We start from the raw sequence: 13,989 nt of genomic DNA, 5'->3' as shown, positions 1-13,989 counted from the left end.
ACACACAAACCTACGTCACACACATCTGGCCCATTTGTAGTGATACTGTTCTTCACAGAGATACGAGACGGAGATGAACTCACGTTCTAGGAGCAGCCCTTACAAAAACACATGTCCACATGGCCATTTAGCCGCTGGACCCCTGTTGCGGCCCAACGATCTTCGGAGGTGTACTATATGGGGTAGAGTTGTGGGGCTCGGCCGCAAGCACAATAATTGAAAGCCATCGAATACTGGCTCCTGAAGTGGGCTTCCTGGAAGTGTCATCTCCCACCACAACTTCACATAACACCAATGACCAAAGCACTGAATTTAACCAGATTCGCAGCCTTAATGAATGAAAGAAGACTAATCTTCACCATCAAAATGATCGCTGGAAGAATCTCAGCGCCCAACAATTTGGGACACCGTGCACTGGCGGATCCCCAAACCAGCGCTCCGCTCCAACGCTTCCTGCTCTTCCGTCGAGGTTACATTTTAAAGATCGGTTCCTCCCTTATCAGAAGCCCCATCTAGCTCAATCCTTGGACGCCGACCTGTGCAAAATCGTTGACGACAAAAAGTATAAACGGCTCATCCTCGATCTCCACGTGTATTGCACAACAATCAACTGATGTGAGATTGGTCTGGCTCGGCAAGAATTTCAGGGAAACTTGAATTCAAGAAAACTATCCTGTGTTATTTTAATTTATTTTATTATTTTAATTTGATGTAAATATTATTATTATTATTGTATTTTATTTTTAAATTCAATCTGCTGTGTGTTATTTATTTATCCTATATTATATTTCCGGCGAGATGATATCTCTACCGCTTGTTAACCCCTAGCTTACTGCCGTGAAGGGTTTTGTAAAGTCTGGGTACCTGCACGTATCTTTGCACCTTACAATAAAGATCATATTTATGTTACTTGGGAAAAAAATAGTAATTTTGGTAAGGATTGAGAATACGATCCGTACCAAAATTTAATAGAAATCCAAGAACACATGTATGGATAAAGAGTATTGGTGTTGTTTGAAAGATTAAACAAGTCAGGTTTACGATGGTCCTTAATGCCATTGAATTCCTCGTGCGGGTAATTTTTATTGCTGTAATTGGCGCGCACGCACAGAGACAGAGAGAGAGATTAAAATCCGCCTGTTCCAATTGCAGTCCCATTAACTGATATCTCCAGGAAAACCCAACTGCACACCGTGTCTTGAACAACACAAAGACACACGACAAGTTTTATCGTCGCCTAAACACCCATATTTTCTGTCCTTACAACCCATTTGAGCAGCTTTTTATGTAGCTGGAAAAGTAATTTCCCATCCTTAAGTACAGCCGCCATGCGGCCGGCCTGATAAGGTGGTAATGAAGAAACAGCAACACCAGCATTACTATAACAAGGGATGCGAGCAAGAAACTGTACATCACGAACGTGGTGTCATTCATTACCGGCTCGGCGGGGGCTCTTACGAGCATTCTTATTAATAAATAGAAACTGTAATGTTGGATAATAATTTGTAGAAAGCATTCACCGAGATGAGTTGATCGCTTTTACGAATCTCACAACGGCAGGCTACTTTAAAAAGTATTTTTGTGTAGATTCAATAAATGGTTAAAGAAAACCATTCGTCATCTCTGGTTCGATACAACGGCATTGAATCAATAGTGCAATGTGAAGTTTAATATTTAAACTTGAGATTTGCGTAATAACTTCGCTTTTTCTACATTGAGTTGTAAGACTGAAACAGATGAGAGAATTCCGAAGATTACATTAGCTTAAAAGCAGCTAAAAGTAAATAGAAAATATATTTGGATGGTACAACAATGTCGAAGTGATTTACTGAAATTGCAAGCACGATAGGGCTACAGTTTGCGGGGAATTAACTGAGAAACAACAACAAAAATAGTAAAAATGAAAAAAATTAGACAAAATGGGGATAAAAACTGGAAATTCAAAGAAGTGAGAGATTGTTTATTGCTAAATTAACTGCAGCGAAGTAAAGTGGCAGTTCTTTTGAAGAAAGGGAAATGTTTTTTTTCAAAAGTTGATTCCATGACTCAAAACATAAAACAAAACTGAAATCCTTCGCGATTGAGCGAGATACTTTTTAGTTCTAAGAAAAAGAGATCACAGAAAAATCATCAGCTTCATTTCTCCACATTTGCGTCTCTTGAAGGGAAGTAGAAACATTCGGTGAAAGGAAACACACTTTGCAGCACATTAACGGCATTTCAGATCTCCTTCAAAAAAAAAAAAAAAAAAATCCAGAAACCTTTTTGACAGTGAGCATCCATTTCGGACTGTGCTCGAACTGGAAAGCTGATATGTGACTAAGTCAATTACGAATGTGAATCTATGATCGGGAGTGCGCATCTCGAAATTTTTGGAAAAAATCTTTTCTTTTTTTCTCAAGTTTTACCTCTGGAACGCTTCTTCGCTTTATTTTAAAAAGTAGGCTTATCAACTAGAACAGCGTCCAGCAAATTCGAGCCCTGTTCACAAGGTGGCTACTTTTAAGCAGATAAATTTCGTTGATGTATACTCCATAAAGGCTGGAGGTGAGCGCACTAAATGAAAGGTGATTATGCGTCATATATAGTGTCGAGTAAATTGCAAGTATTCTAGGCCAGATTGCATATATATGTATGTGGAAGGGAAGTTTGAGGGGGAGAGAATGTTTCCAGGCAGACTGCAACAAGCTAAATACCACAAACCAACATTATGAAATGCATTTGAAGAGAGTTGCTGCGGCCATTCTTTCATATTCAGCAGCCCTAAAGAGGCTTCTCCATAAGCATAGATTCCTGCGGCGATGCGCGGCGTTACTGCATGAATCGCGACTCCAGCATCAAAGTCGGTATTGCTTTTCACACCAACGAAAAGCGTGGTATATGGCCAAAAACAACGGCATGGGTTTAGAAGGAATTTAGCTTTATTTTGACAAATAGTAGATTGAAATTTTAATCTTTCATTCAAATTGAGCCAATATCTTACTGGGTACCATTAATTCCAAAGTGTAATTAGCCTCCGACGAGTGAGCGCGTGATAACCACGCGCTGTCTCCACCCCGTGATTCCTCACGAAGCGGCTCTTGTCCATACTGATTCACGTTTCCGATTCTCTGTTTCATGGAACACCGTCTGAGAAGGGATGCAGAATCCAACTTCGACTCTGACTTGCATCAAATTCCGTACAAGTTGAAACTTGCATCGGTGTGCAGGGTATTGATGCTTGCACCGCCACAAGAATCAACGTATATATGGGGTGTGACGCGTCACGCGAGTTTAAACCTATCGTTTCATGAAACAGTTTCACACTGACTTGTAAGAATATCTGTTAAGTAACATTCATTTTTTTTTTTCTGTATTGCTCCCCCATGATATTTATGTACCTTCTTCAGCATTTAATCATATAATAAAAATCTATTAATGTGGTGTAATTGGATTTTGACGTTAAACGTTTTTACTGGCGATATTCAAAAATTTTGTAACGAAAAGCAGTCACGCGAAAATTTATTCCAGTTTAATTTATCTTCTACTGGACCAAATTTAATGAAAATTTGCACCGAGCTTCGTCTTAGCTCTATACTAGAGGAAAAACTTTCAAACGTCTGAAAATTGCAGTAGTTTTTCCAGGATAGTGGAAAATAGGAACATGTTATCGAGGAAATTTTCTCACGTAATAAACGGGTAATGTGGACGTACAGCATATCGTTGGAAGGTTAAGGAATTTAGAAACTGAAATATTAACGGTTTTAAGATACAAAAAAAAAAAAAAAAAAAAAAAAAAAACTTTCGGAAACCTGGGAAATGCGTTAATTCGAAAACGCATCTGGTTTCAAGTCACCTGGTGTTTTCAGATTGAATGAATTTTTTTCTTTACAATTAAACTGCGAGGCTGGAAAAGAGTTGTGCACATTTATGAAAACATTCTTCAACTTGGACACGTCATCAGATCTTTCGATAAATACTACACGTAATGGAACAACTACAGATGGTGTATTTAGTCGTGAACTCTTCAATGTAAAATTTTTACATCCTACTTTAGTGATCACAGACCAATACTTTCAGTAACCGATATGTAATTATTATTAATCAAATAAAAACATTGTTATATTATTATCCATGAATTTTATTAATATCTCAGAATTAAAACGTTTTTAACACCTGTCGATGACTTAAATGTAAAACACCTTAAATATGCAGGTGGCAGGACACATTATGTACCCCCTACAGAATTTATTTATTTTTATATTTACTGTAATTATCAAAATGCAAAAAAATTACAACTGTAAATTTTGAGAAAAATTAAATTCTATTTTGAAAAAAATAAAAATAAAAAAGTGTCATTAGTGGTACTGGACTGTTATTTCGGGCCTTCAGCATTTAAATGTTTTAGCTCCTAGCTAACAAAAAAAAAAAAGAAAAAAGTTTGGACGCCCCTGATTGTAAATTAGCCTCGTTAGTCCATGGTCGTATCTCGCACCAATGTGATCTGGATGCACACATAATAAACGAGGTGAAGTAGATATATTCGAATTGTTGGGTAAAGAATCCTCATGCTGCCTTCACAAAAACTAAGTCCGTTTAAAAACCCGCCGCCAATAACGAATACTGCGGATGCAAAGTTTCGTAGTCGCCGTTACTTTTGTGCGGCCGTCAGAATAAAATGGCGAAGTTGTTCCCTCAGTCAATGGAACAATTCATTTATTCTCGCCGAATTTCAGTTTCGATTCTTGCGGGAAGCGTCTCGCGAGCGAAGTAAAAATAAACATTTTTAATCAGACCGACGGCGAACCCACCGGAGGCGCAAGACTTCGGCTCCGACTACACAGAAATCACTAAGTTATATCCGCAAAGCCTCCAGTGTAAATAACGCAAAGCCGAGGACAAAGCTCTTACGACAACGAGAAAAAGGAGGCGCTTTCAGCGAGTCGAAATGAATTGCGCCGGCTCCCCCCACCAGGGCAAACTGATCGATTTCGCACTTTGATTAGAATCATACCGTCACCTTTTAACTCAAATGCGAGTGAATAATTCCGAAGAAAATGTTTCGAAAACATGAAACCACTTACGTCATGAAGCAGCCAAGGGTGTGTGTGTGTGCGTGTGTGTGGTGTCGAGCGAGTAATGCCGGTGCGGAAATGCCACACGCACGCACACACTGAGGAGTGCGCGCGAACAATGGGAAGAGATGAAAGGAGATCAATGCGAGGCGAACAGAACTGAGAGATGTCTGTTTTAAATCAGAGGTGGACGGAGAAGTCCAAGTACCGAAGTAGAGCAGCTGTAATTTATTCCACTAAACTGGAATAACGCGAAGAAAGAGAAATGGGGAGTATAAAAAGGGACGGCTCTTTTCTCTATATTCTACAAGTTCCATCTATAAAAATTTCTTCGCAAGTAATGTGATTTATATTGTCTGGAAACCGACTGGATGCTGTCGCCCTGTCCCCCGGTGGCGCGCAAATAAAATTAAACTTCGTCGGTGTCCTGATGCTCTGTGAAACATTAGAATGCCGCTTTCTAAAAACATAACAAGCGATGAGAAATTGCCAGCCAAAATACATTTGCAAGGCGATTCAAACTGTTGCGACAAACTTCAGGAGCGTTGATCAACAAATAAATAGATAAAATAAATCATTACGAGCACGGGATCGGAAACGTCCTATTAATCAGCAATGATTCTTGAAATTTAACTAGTCTTTCCAAACCACAGTCCAGTGACCGATGACTTAACACATGGAAGAAGGCTTGGCTAAATGAATTTACCTCAATAATTGCACTATGAAATCAAAGCAAAATTTCACGCTCTAACAGAGCAAGATCACCACGAGACAACTCTTGGTGATCGTGCTGCATTTACTAATGCCATTACAATTCTATTACAGAAATTCCTACGCTTTTTTCAGTTAGCGTATTAGACTAATTGATCATCTCATACCCGTTGATGACTCATCATTTCAGGCAGTTTCCTTTGACAAAAATTATCAAATTTTCATTGAATTTTATAATTATAGCACCCTGAAATGAAACGTATAGGAAGCTGACAAAGAAATCCCTTAATCCAAACAAGGAACTTTTCATCTAGCTTCACTATAGAAAACCGCATACTTGAACATCACTCAAAGGATATCAAGCAGCTCCGAAATATTACCTTTCAACAAAGTTTTCTTTGGGATTTGTTATTAACGCAAAGAAAGGTAAATAGAGAGAATAAAAATAAAAAAAAAAACCGTTATTATGTGAAAATGCTACGTTATCTTTTCTCCTTATTTTGCATTGAGTACCTTTATCCTTTAATAATAATTTTAATGTGGGCCTAATTCCGTCCATCACATTGCTGTCTCGGGGACTTTTTAAATTAATATAATAAGGAATTACTACGCGTTAATACTCGTACTTAATAGTGAAAATAAAAGAATCATCATTAATTAATAAAGCTGTGTCCATTATGTGTTACTGGACAACAATTTACAACCAAACAAGACAAGCCACAACAACAAATACCTCAGAATATTATTACCACAAACACCTAGTTATTTAGCAAAGAGTCGCTGTTCATTCATTGCTTCTTGATTTTATTACGACACCTATGCTCTGTTAACCATAAAGTATCTTATTGCTCTGTGCTGTTCGAGATGAGTTTGCCACGAGGCCACAGACTGATTCATTTTAAATAATCATCGCATTTACGTGAACACTTCGCTTTGAAGTTATTTTACATTCGAAAGCAAAACAGATGCCTAAATAAATTGTCAAAATGAACAACGAGTCATATATTTAACAGAAAACATTTCGATATTGAAATCGCAACTAAAGACAGTGATATCCGTTTAATTTTTCAAATTTGTAAGGGGCAGAAGACTGAATCATACAAATGTATGTACAATAATGCCAAATTATGTTGTGATGCAATGACAAATGCATCGTGAACGAGGGTAGTCATACATCATAATAACTGCTCGAAGTGAACGACTCATTCAAAAGAATAACAAACACTCTTTTGTGTACTTCGAAAAATTGAAAGTTCATAGAAATTGCAGAAGTCGTTAATTTTCTGAGACACTGCGTAATTGTATTCTCTTAGTGAAAAGCCCAAATACACCTCAGTATTTGGGCTTTTCACCTAGTACATCACAATACTGGACTGGGGATCAGTGCCGGTCCTTGGCTTCCTTTCTGCAGGTCCTTAGAACTGAAAAATGTAAACTGCAACTCCACTAGTCTGAAATAGCAGAGTACTTTTGATCTGGCGTACCCATGAAGACACGTATCGCTTTAGCTCTTACTTTTTGGACGAATCGATGACTGTAATAATTTAATATAGAGTTAGGATAGATGAGATGCTTTTTTGAAACAGTGCAGACATCGTTCGCAACTTTATCCTGACAAAAAGTAGATTAAAGAAAATCTGCTATAAAAACAAATCTGAAATTACGCTCAACAGACATGGACCATATCCAGTGGACGATGATAATAGTAATAAAAAGGTCAAGAAACATATCTGTCAAATAAACGAAAATGTTCAGCTATGCAAAGTAACTACGCATAATGTTATCCATTAAAACCAATTGGTGGTTCTAATTTATTCTCATCCGAGAACGGAAGTAAAGGCTCCACATCATTTCTCTCGGGCACCTGTAAAAATCCTTGAAGTATATCTACACATATAGGACAAAGTCAGTATAAATCAATAAGAATGAGCGAAAAAAGATGGTGGGAGATGAAATTATAGTGACCTAATTGGGAGGAAGGAACACCCAATCATCAATCAACCAGAAAAAACAATTAAGGTTACAGAATACGCTTACCTTGCGAAACTCATGGATTGCGCAGATGTAGTAAGGTTGGTCAGGCCTCTGGCTGTCCACATACACTGCATCTAAAAAAAATACACAAATAATTAAACAAAAACGCCAGTGTTAAACTGGTTAGTAACCCACATCAGATTCCATTAAAAAAACCGCACTTCTGTGTAGGTGTGGGTGAAATATGCTCTAATCACAAAGGCAAGTGTAGAACGATTAATAACACAGTTCTAACCTCTTGCCTTTAAAACATCAAATAGAATAAAGATAAGAGACAGGCGACGCATTAATCATATATTTAACCCTCCCAGCCGAAATCTGTCTCTCTTTCATTTCAACTTTTTCCTGCAATTTTACGTGAACAGAAATTTCTATTCTAAGAGATGGATAAAAATCTAACACTGCACTCGCGCTAAACTGACATTTTCAAAAAAGTGTTTTGAAAATTAATAACGCGGTTCATTTCAAAAATATGTTTTTACTACTGAATCCAAAGCACAAACCAATATAAATAAAATCTGATTAATTTCGTATCGTTATACAAAAGAAATTTTCAGAGGAATTTTCTCAACGATGCAGTGAAATCTCAAACTCATGAGGAAATCGATGCAATTCATGACCAAATATTTAAAATCATAATTAGCTTCATCGTGGTTAAAATTTAACGTGTATTAAAAATGACGGAAACATCTAGAAAAGGAATTTACAAAGCTGCACTTCGGCTAAATCTTTATCCCCCTAAAAAAAATAGTTCTCATTTCTCAGGATTTCCTCCTCAGCAAGTGGTAACTTCAGTAAGACGTATTTTTATAATTATTTGATGAGCAACCAGATAATCAGCATTTATTAAAGTCATGTTTATATCTATTTACGAGCACAGCAGTATCATTTGGACTTGATTGTGACAATTCTTGTTATTTTCCTATAAATACAGAAAAATTATCTGATCATATATGCACAATTTTCTAATTATGTGGAAAGGGGACGATCCATGGTTGTTCATACTTATAGATTGGATGACTACTAAGAACACTGTATACCACATGAATTTACATGATGTTACCCCCATCAAATTTACACGTAAAATATTGGCAACGTTTCACAGTTCTACTTAACATCGTCTTCAGGGCCTTTAAAGGAGATGTACTCACATAGTAACTGGAACTACCTGATAGTTCAGGTTGTTGCAGTGCAAGCAGCCATAGAAGCGAATATCTCCTCCTTTAAAGGGGCCTGAAAACGGTTTTCAGCAGAACCCTGAACTTTAATCTCACCTGAAGACAGGGTTCAGTAGAACTTTAAATGTTGCTAATATTTTAAGCTTAGATCGATAGGGTAACACTATGATAAATACATTTTAAAAGATATTCACACAGTGCGCTTAGTTGTCATTTAATCTACACATACAATTTTCCTTTATAATGTAAAATTCTCCCAGCCTTTCAACTCAACGTACTTATTTCGTTTCTTTAAGACTGATAAAAACCCTGCCAAATAAATCTAAGACTTGGCCTTCAATCGGATGGAAAGCACTTTGCACATAAAGACTTGAAGAACAGTACTTATACAGATGCTTCTTCACATTACAATACAACTGGATCTCACTACGAATCAGATCAAACTGGGTAAATACGCTATTTAAAATTTCTTCGTAGCTGCATATTCTCAAAGTACATCTTAAAAGCCGCTATTGGATGGGGAATGGGGGAGAGGGACGCTCTTTGGTTCTTCTCCGTATTTCTTTAACAAATAACAATTTCATTCCAGCCATGAAAACAATTCCTTCACCACTCCACCGCAAGTGCCAATGATCTTCAAGTACCTATGAAATTTTTCTGGAGGGACGACCCATTGTATTTCCGTTGAATAGGCTCCTATGCTGCGTTACCAGAGTGGCAAACCTGTGCTTCGTCTTCAGTCACAATTCTTGATAGAAGTTTCTCAAGATTTGCTATAAATATGAATCGCCTTCGAAAACCAGGAAAGGAATTAACAAGTCTCCGAAGTTTTAGACCAATTTCATTATTATCAAACTTCAGAAAATTTTTTGAAAGGCTAATTATTTTACGCTTAAATGATTTGATGGTAGAAAGGCAATTTGAAATGTCATTTCGGTATGGATTCAGGAAGGCTAAGTCCACCGAGGATGCCATAAATGACTTAACAGGGATGTTAATAATTCGGACAGTAAATATGTGCTAGCTTTGTTCGTAGATTTTGAACGTGCTTTTGACACCGTTTGGTATGAGAGCATTCTTCACTGATTAAGAAAGCTGCATTGTCCTGGTAATTTATATCAAGTAGTAGTCAGTTATTTAAGTTCTAGACAGGTGGTAATAAGGTCACAGCATTTATCATATAAGAAAATAGTGACCGGAGTGTCCACAGGGTTCCGTGTTGGGCCCTCTGTTCTGGAATTTGGTTTTGAATCAGTAGCTGCATTTAAGATTAGTTAATTGTCATAAAATTGCTTTTGCAGATGATCTGGTATTAAGTGCCAGGCAAATCTAGGAAAGCTGTTGAGGACAGGGTTGAAATGGTGGTTCAGAGCTTGGTATTTTGGACTAATGCAAATAAATTAACAATTTCAACAACTAAAACGGTTATGATGCTAATGAAAGGTAAATTGGATTGTAATCGTTTTCCTAAAGTGTTATTAAATGGGAAACAAGTATCTTTAGTAATGCAAATAATATTTTTGGACTCTAGAATTACTTTTATTCCACATTTGAATTATATAACGAATAAAGTAAAGAAGTATAGTGCAGCTATAATTCGAGTTTCTAGAGCTGAATGGGGGCTGCGCAGACCGGTTTTGAATTTGTATTATAAAGTAGTTTTTTTTCCCAATAGCGACTTATGTTTCATCTGTATTAGTTACATGTGCTACTGAGATTAAGTTTAGGGCTAAACTGTACTCCATGCAGAGAACAATGCTGTTGGCAATCCAGAAAGTAATCAAAACCGTATCAACCGATACCCTGCAAGTACAGTAATTACAGGACATATGCCATTAAATTTATTTATTATTTAGAGTTTTTTGTTATCATTAGGAAAAACAATCAGTTTTCTTGTATGAATATTACTTATAATATTGATGCTGATCCTAAGATTGAGAGAAAACGAATATAAAAAAAAAAAATCCAAAAAATGGAGTTATGGCAAATTAGATGGTCTGAAAGTGTGACAGGAGTAGTTACTCGATTATTCATTCCAAATGTTTTTTTTTTGCTAGTAACTGTAAGTTAAACAAATGGTTTTTCCAAGCATGGAAACATCTTACCTAATATCATCTAATAACAGGACATGGTTCCTTAATAGTAAATTGCATTATTTTGGTTTGAAAACTGATCCCAATTGTTTGTGTGGCGTAGAAGAGACGTGGTGTCACATTCTGTTTGGCTGTACTTAGATTACTGAACTCGATTAAAAAATGAAATTGGCGAGTTACTCGGTGGAAATGAATTTACAGTAGTTATATAATTAATGTTAAAAATTGTACTGCCTTTCACAAATTTGCAAAATTAGTATTTTTAAAAAGAAGGCAGCTTTCGGTTTGGACTTTTATTGATTAAATAAATTCTCACTGTGCAATGTTTTTTTGTCCCCCCCCCCCCTCCGCGGACCTGGCGTCCTCTATGTTTTCCCCCGCAGGCACTGTAGCACTTACTCAGTGCGCGATTCTAGCCAAATTGATTATGGTGGGGGTTATGTACTTTTTTTTTTTTTTTTTTTCCCCGTTTACTCTGTCCTGTACTTGCGACACGGCTGGGCTGAATATTTTTATTATTATTATTTTCTTTTTTTCTCCTCCCCATTTTGTTTTTTTTTTATTGAGGGGATGGAGTGGTTTTTTTTTTAATTTTTTAATTTTTTATTTTATTTTTATTATATATTTTTAATTTATTTTTATTATATATTTTTAATTTATTTTTTTCATTTGTTATTATTTTTTAATTTTTTTATTTTTATTTTTTTTTTTTTGCTGGCTCTCGGGCGTGGGCAACCTGGGAGCGGGATGTTGGCACTCACCGGTCTAGCACTTCTACTGGTGGGTGAGGTATTTTGGTGCGGTAGCACAAGCACAGACAAATGGGTAGACCTGGGGCCGATTCCGTGTACTTAGGGACGGGTAGCAGTTGCCCAGGCGTCGAATAACACTAGAAAGGATACTAGGTGGATTTGGACTTATGCCTAGGGGCCACCGAAGTACGTATGTACATACATACATTCTGTTTCAATTCAATTCTTGTTTCTAAACCGATATATTCGGCGCATGCAGTGCAAACTGGCCTTGTAACAAATTTGGTATCCACAGGCTGGGAAATAGCAATCATCTGTGGAATGTAGGAATGCCAACAGATAAGGGACCAATTTAAAAGGTAATATGCTTTTGTTAGGAAAAGGAGAGATGACAATTTCGAAGGAACTTGACGCCTCCACACGTATTTTCATTACCAAAAATAATTGGTCAGTATTCAATCTCAATAATCTTTCCCGCTAGAGCAGTTCGGCTTAAAATGCTCTCTAGACCAAACTCGCCATGAACATGTTGCAGTTCGGGCATTAACACAAAACATGTCGCAGTTTGTCCAACTCCCTTACTGTGCTCATTGCACGTTTAAACTTACTCTACCTACTGGATGTTTAAATGCAGTTCAGATTGGCAGTAGTCCAAAGAAGTACTGTGGACTACTGCTTGAATTGATTGTTTAGATAAACGGGGATGATCAACTTCTCAACAAGCACTAAGAGAAGTTGGGAATCGTTTCCAAAAGAAAATAGTCTGCGAAGAAAAGCCGGCACAAGAAAGGTTACCTTTTTGAAGAAAGAATTATCATTTACCATACCAGAATCACTAAGACGAAGAAATCCAACTTGGCGACTGGTATTGTATAGGTCAGTTCAGTGAATGTGAAATACCAGTTCTTTGTGTTACCATTTCTGTGGTCTGTGTCTTGCAGGATTGACAGTTCTGTCAATCCTACAAGACATAACCTTTCGGGAGTTACTTGGTAGATAGAGATATCTTTTTATACTTCGGAACGAGCACACAGTCAGAGGAGTTTACAAGACAGAATACAAGAAACAGCATCGTAATCAGTCACGCGGTAGTTTTTTTCATCTCTTATGCGTTTTGATTTATTGCCTACGTCAGCTAGTATTAATATATTATTTATCCTACGTGCAGGTAAAAGTTAATCGCATAAATAAATTTAAAAGCTTTTTAATTTTTCCCCCAGAATTTAATTATAAATGGAGCTTCCAATACTACAGCATGAGTCTGATTGATATCGGCTGCGTTAGGAGTTGCCATTGTATGAATTTAAAGCTAATAAAGAGTAGTGGTTTCGCTCCATTAAGTAACTCAAGTTCACTGCTTAATGGCTGCTCCAGAGCCCTTTTTTTTTTTTTTTTTTTTTTTAATATGTCGTTCTCTCCCCATCAGCTGGCGGATTAGATCTTGAACAAATTTGTCGAGGTCTGATGGTACCTAATGTTGTTAATTTTCAAAACACACCACACTTTGCATTCATCTGGATATCATTCATCTTGTGGTACTTCGTTAACGCGAAAGTGGGCCACTGCGATTGGTTGGCAGGTACCAAGACATAGTAGTAAGCCTCTTCCCCCTTTAAAAAGTACTGAATAAGATGGAAATCGACTTCGAGGTATTACTAAATACATAAACGGCTTGTTCAAATAACACTACGCGAATGATTGCCTGAATGGTATTTTTAATTTATTAGTCTGTTAGAAGTTTTCTATTTCACGATGTATATTCACGCTTCGGTAGCATAATTATTATCAGTTTATTAACATAATGGTCATGCCGAGGGTATGCTTCAAGCTTGCGTGACTGTTAAATACGGTGCCGTTTCTTGTATGCTCTCTATCTAGTAAAGCTCCTCTGACCGTGTGGTCGTCCCGGAATATAAACGTATTATTTATTTTACAGATAAGAGCAATAATTTAGATTGCCCCATTCATCTTGCTTTATCGTTAAATCTCAGCCATTTTTATACATTTCGTTAATTAAAATACTTCTACATAATGAATCGTGGGTAATTACGAAGAGATCGACATTAGCTCATAAACGTATTGAGGAAGAAAGTGCTTTTATTTATGCGATTTCACCACCCTCCCTTTTTTTTTTTTCGATTTTTTAACATTTCCGAGAAGATGCTTA

At 37.0% G+C, this 13,989-nt stretch overlaps 1 protein-coding gene across 3 annotated transcripts in view; it reads right to left on the bottom strand.

The window, feature by feature from the left end:
* LOC150074890 (uncharacterized) overlaps positions 1-13,989 on the bottom strand; it is a 618,385-nt gene that overhangs the window by 430,114 nt on the left and 174,282 nt on the right. For all 3 annotated transcript variants that reach the window (XM_090389408.1, XM_090389412.1, XM_090389409.1), the window contains one exon: positions 7,803-7,873. In XM_090389408.1, coding sequence (XP_090245534.1) covers positions 7,803-7,873 — 71 coding nt within the window. The remainder of the gene's footprint in view (positions 1-7,802; positions 7,874-13,989) is intronic.

Source organism: Mastigoproctus giganteus, unplaced genomic scaffold, assembly GCF_048544385.1.
Source record: "Mastigoproctus giganteus isolate SK-2022 unplaced genomic scaffold, ASM4854438v1 scaffold_16, whole genome shotgun sequence".
NCBI classification, from domain to species: domain Eukaryota; kingdom Metazoa; phylum Arthropoda; class Arachnida; order Uropygi; family Thelyphonidae; genus Mastigoproctus; species Mastigoproctus giganteus.
The sequence above is the reverse complement of the archived record's forward strand: the minus strand, read 5'-3'. Positions and strand labels throughout refer to the sequence as shown.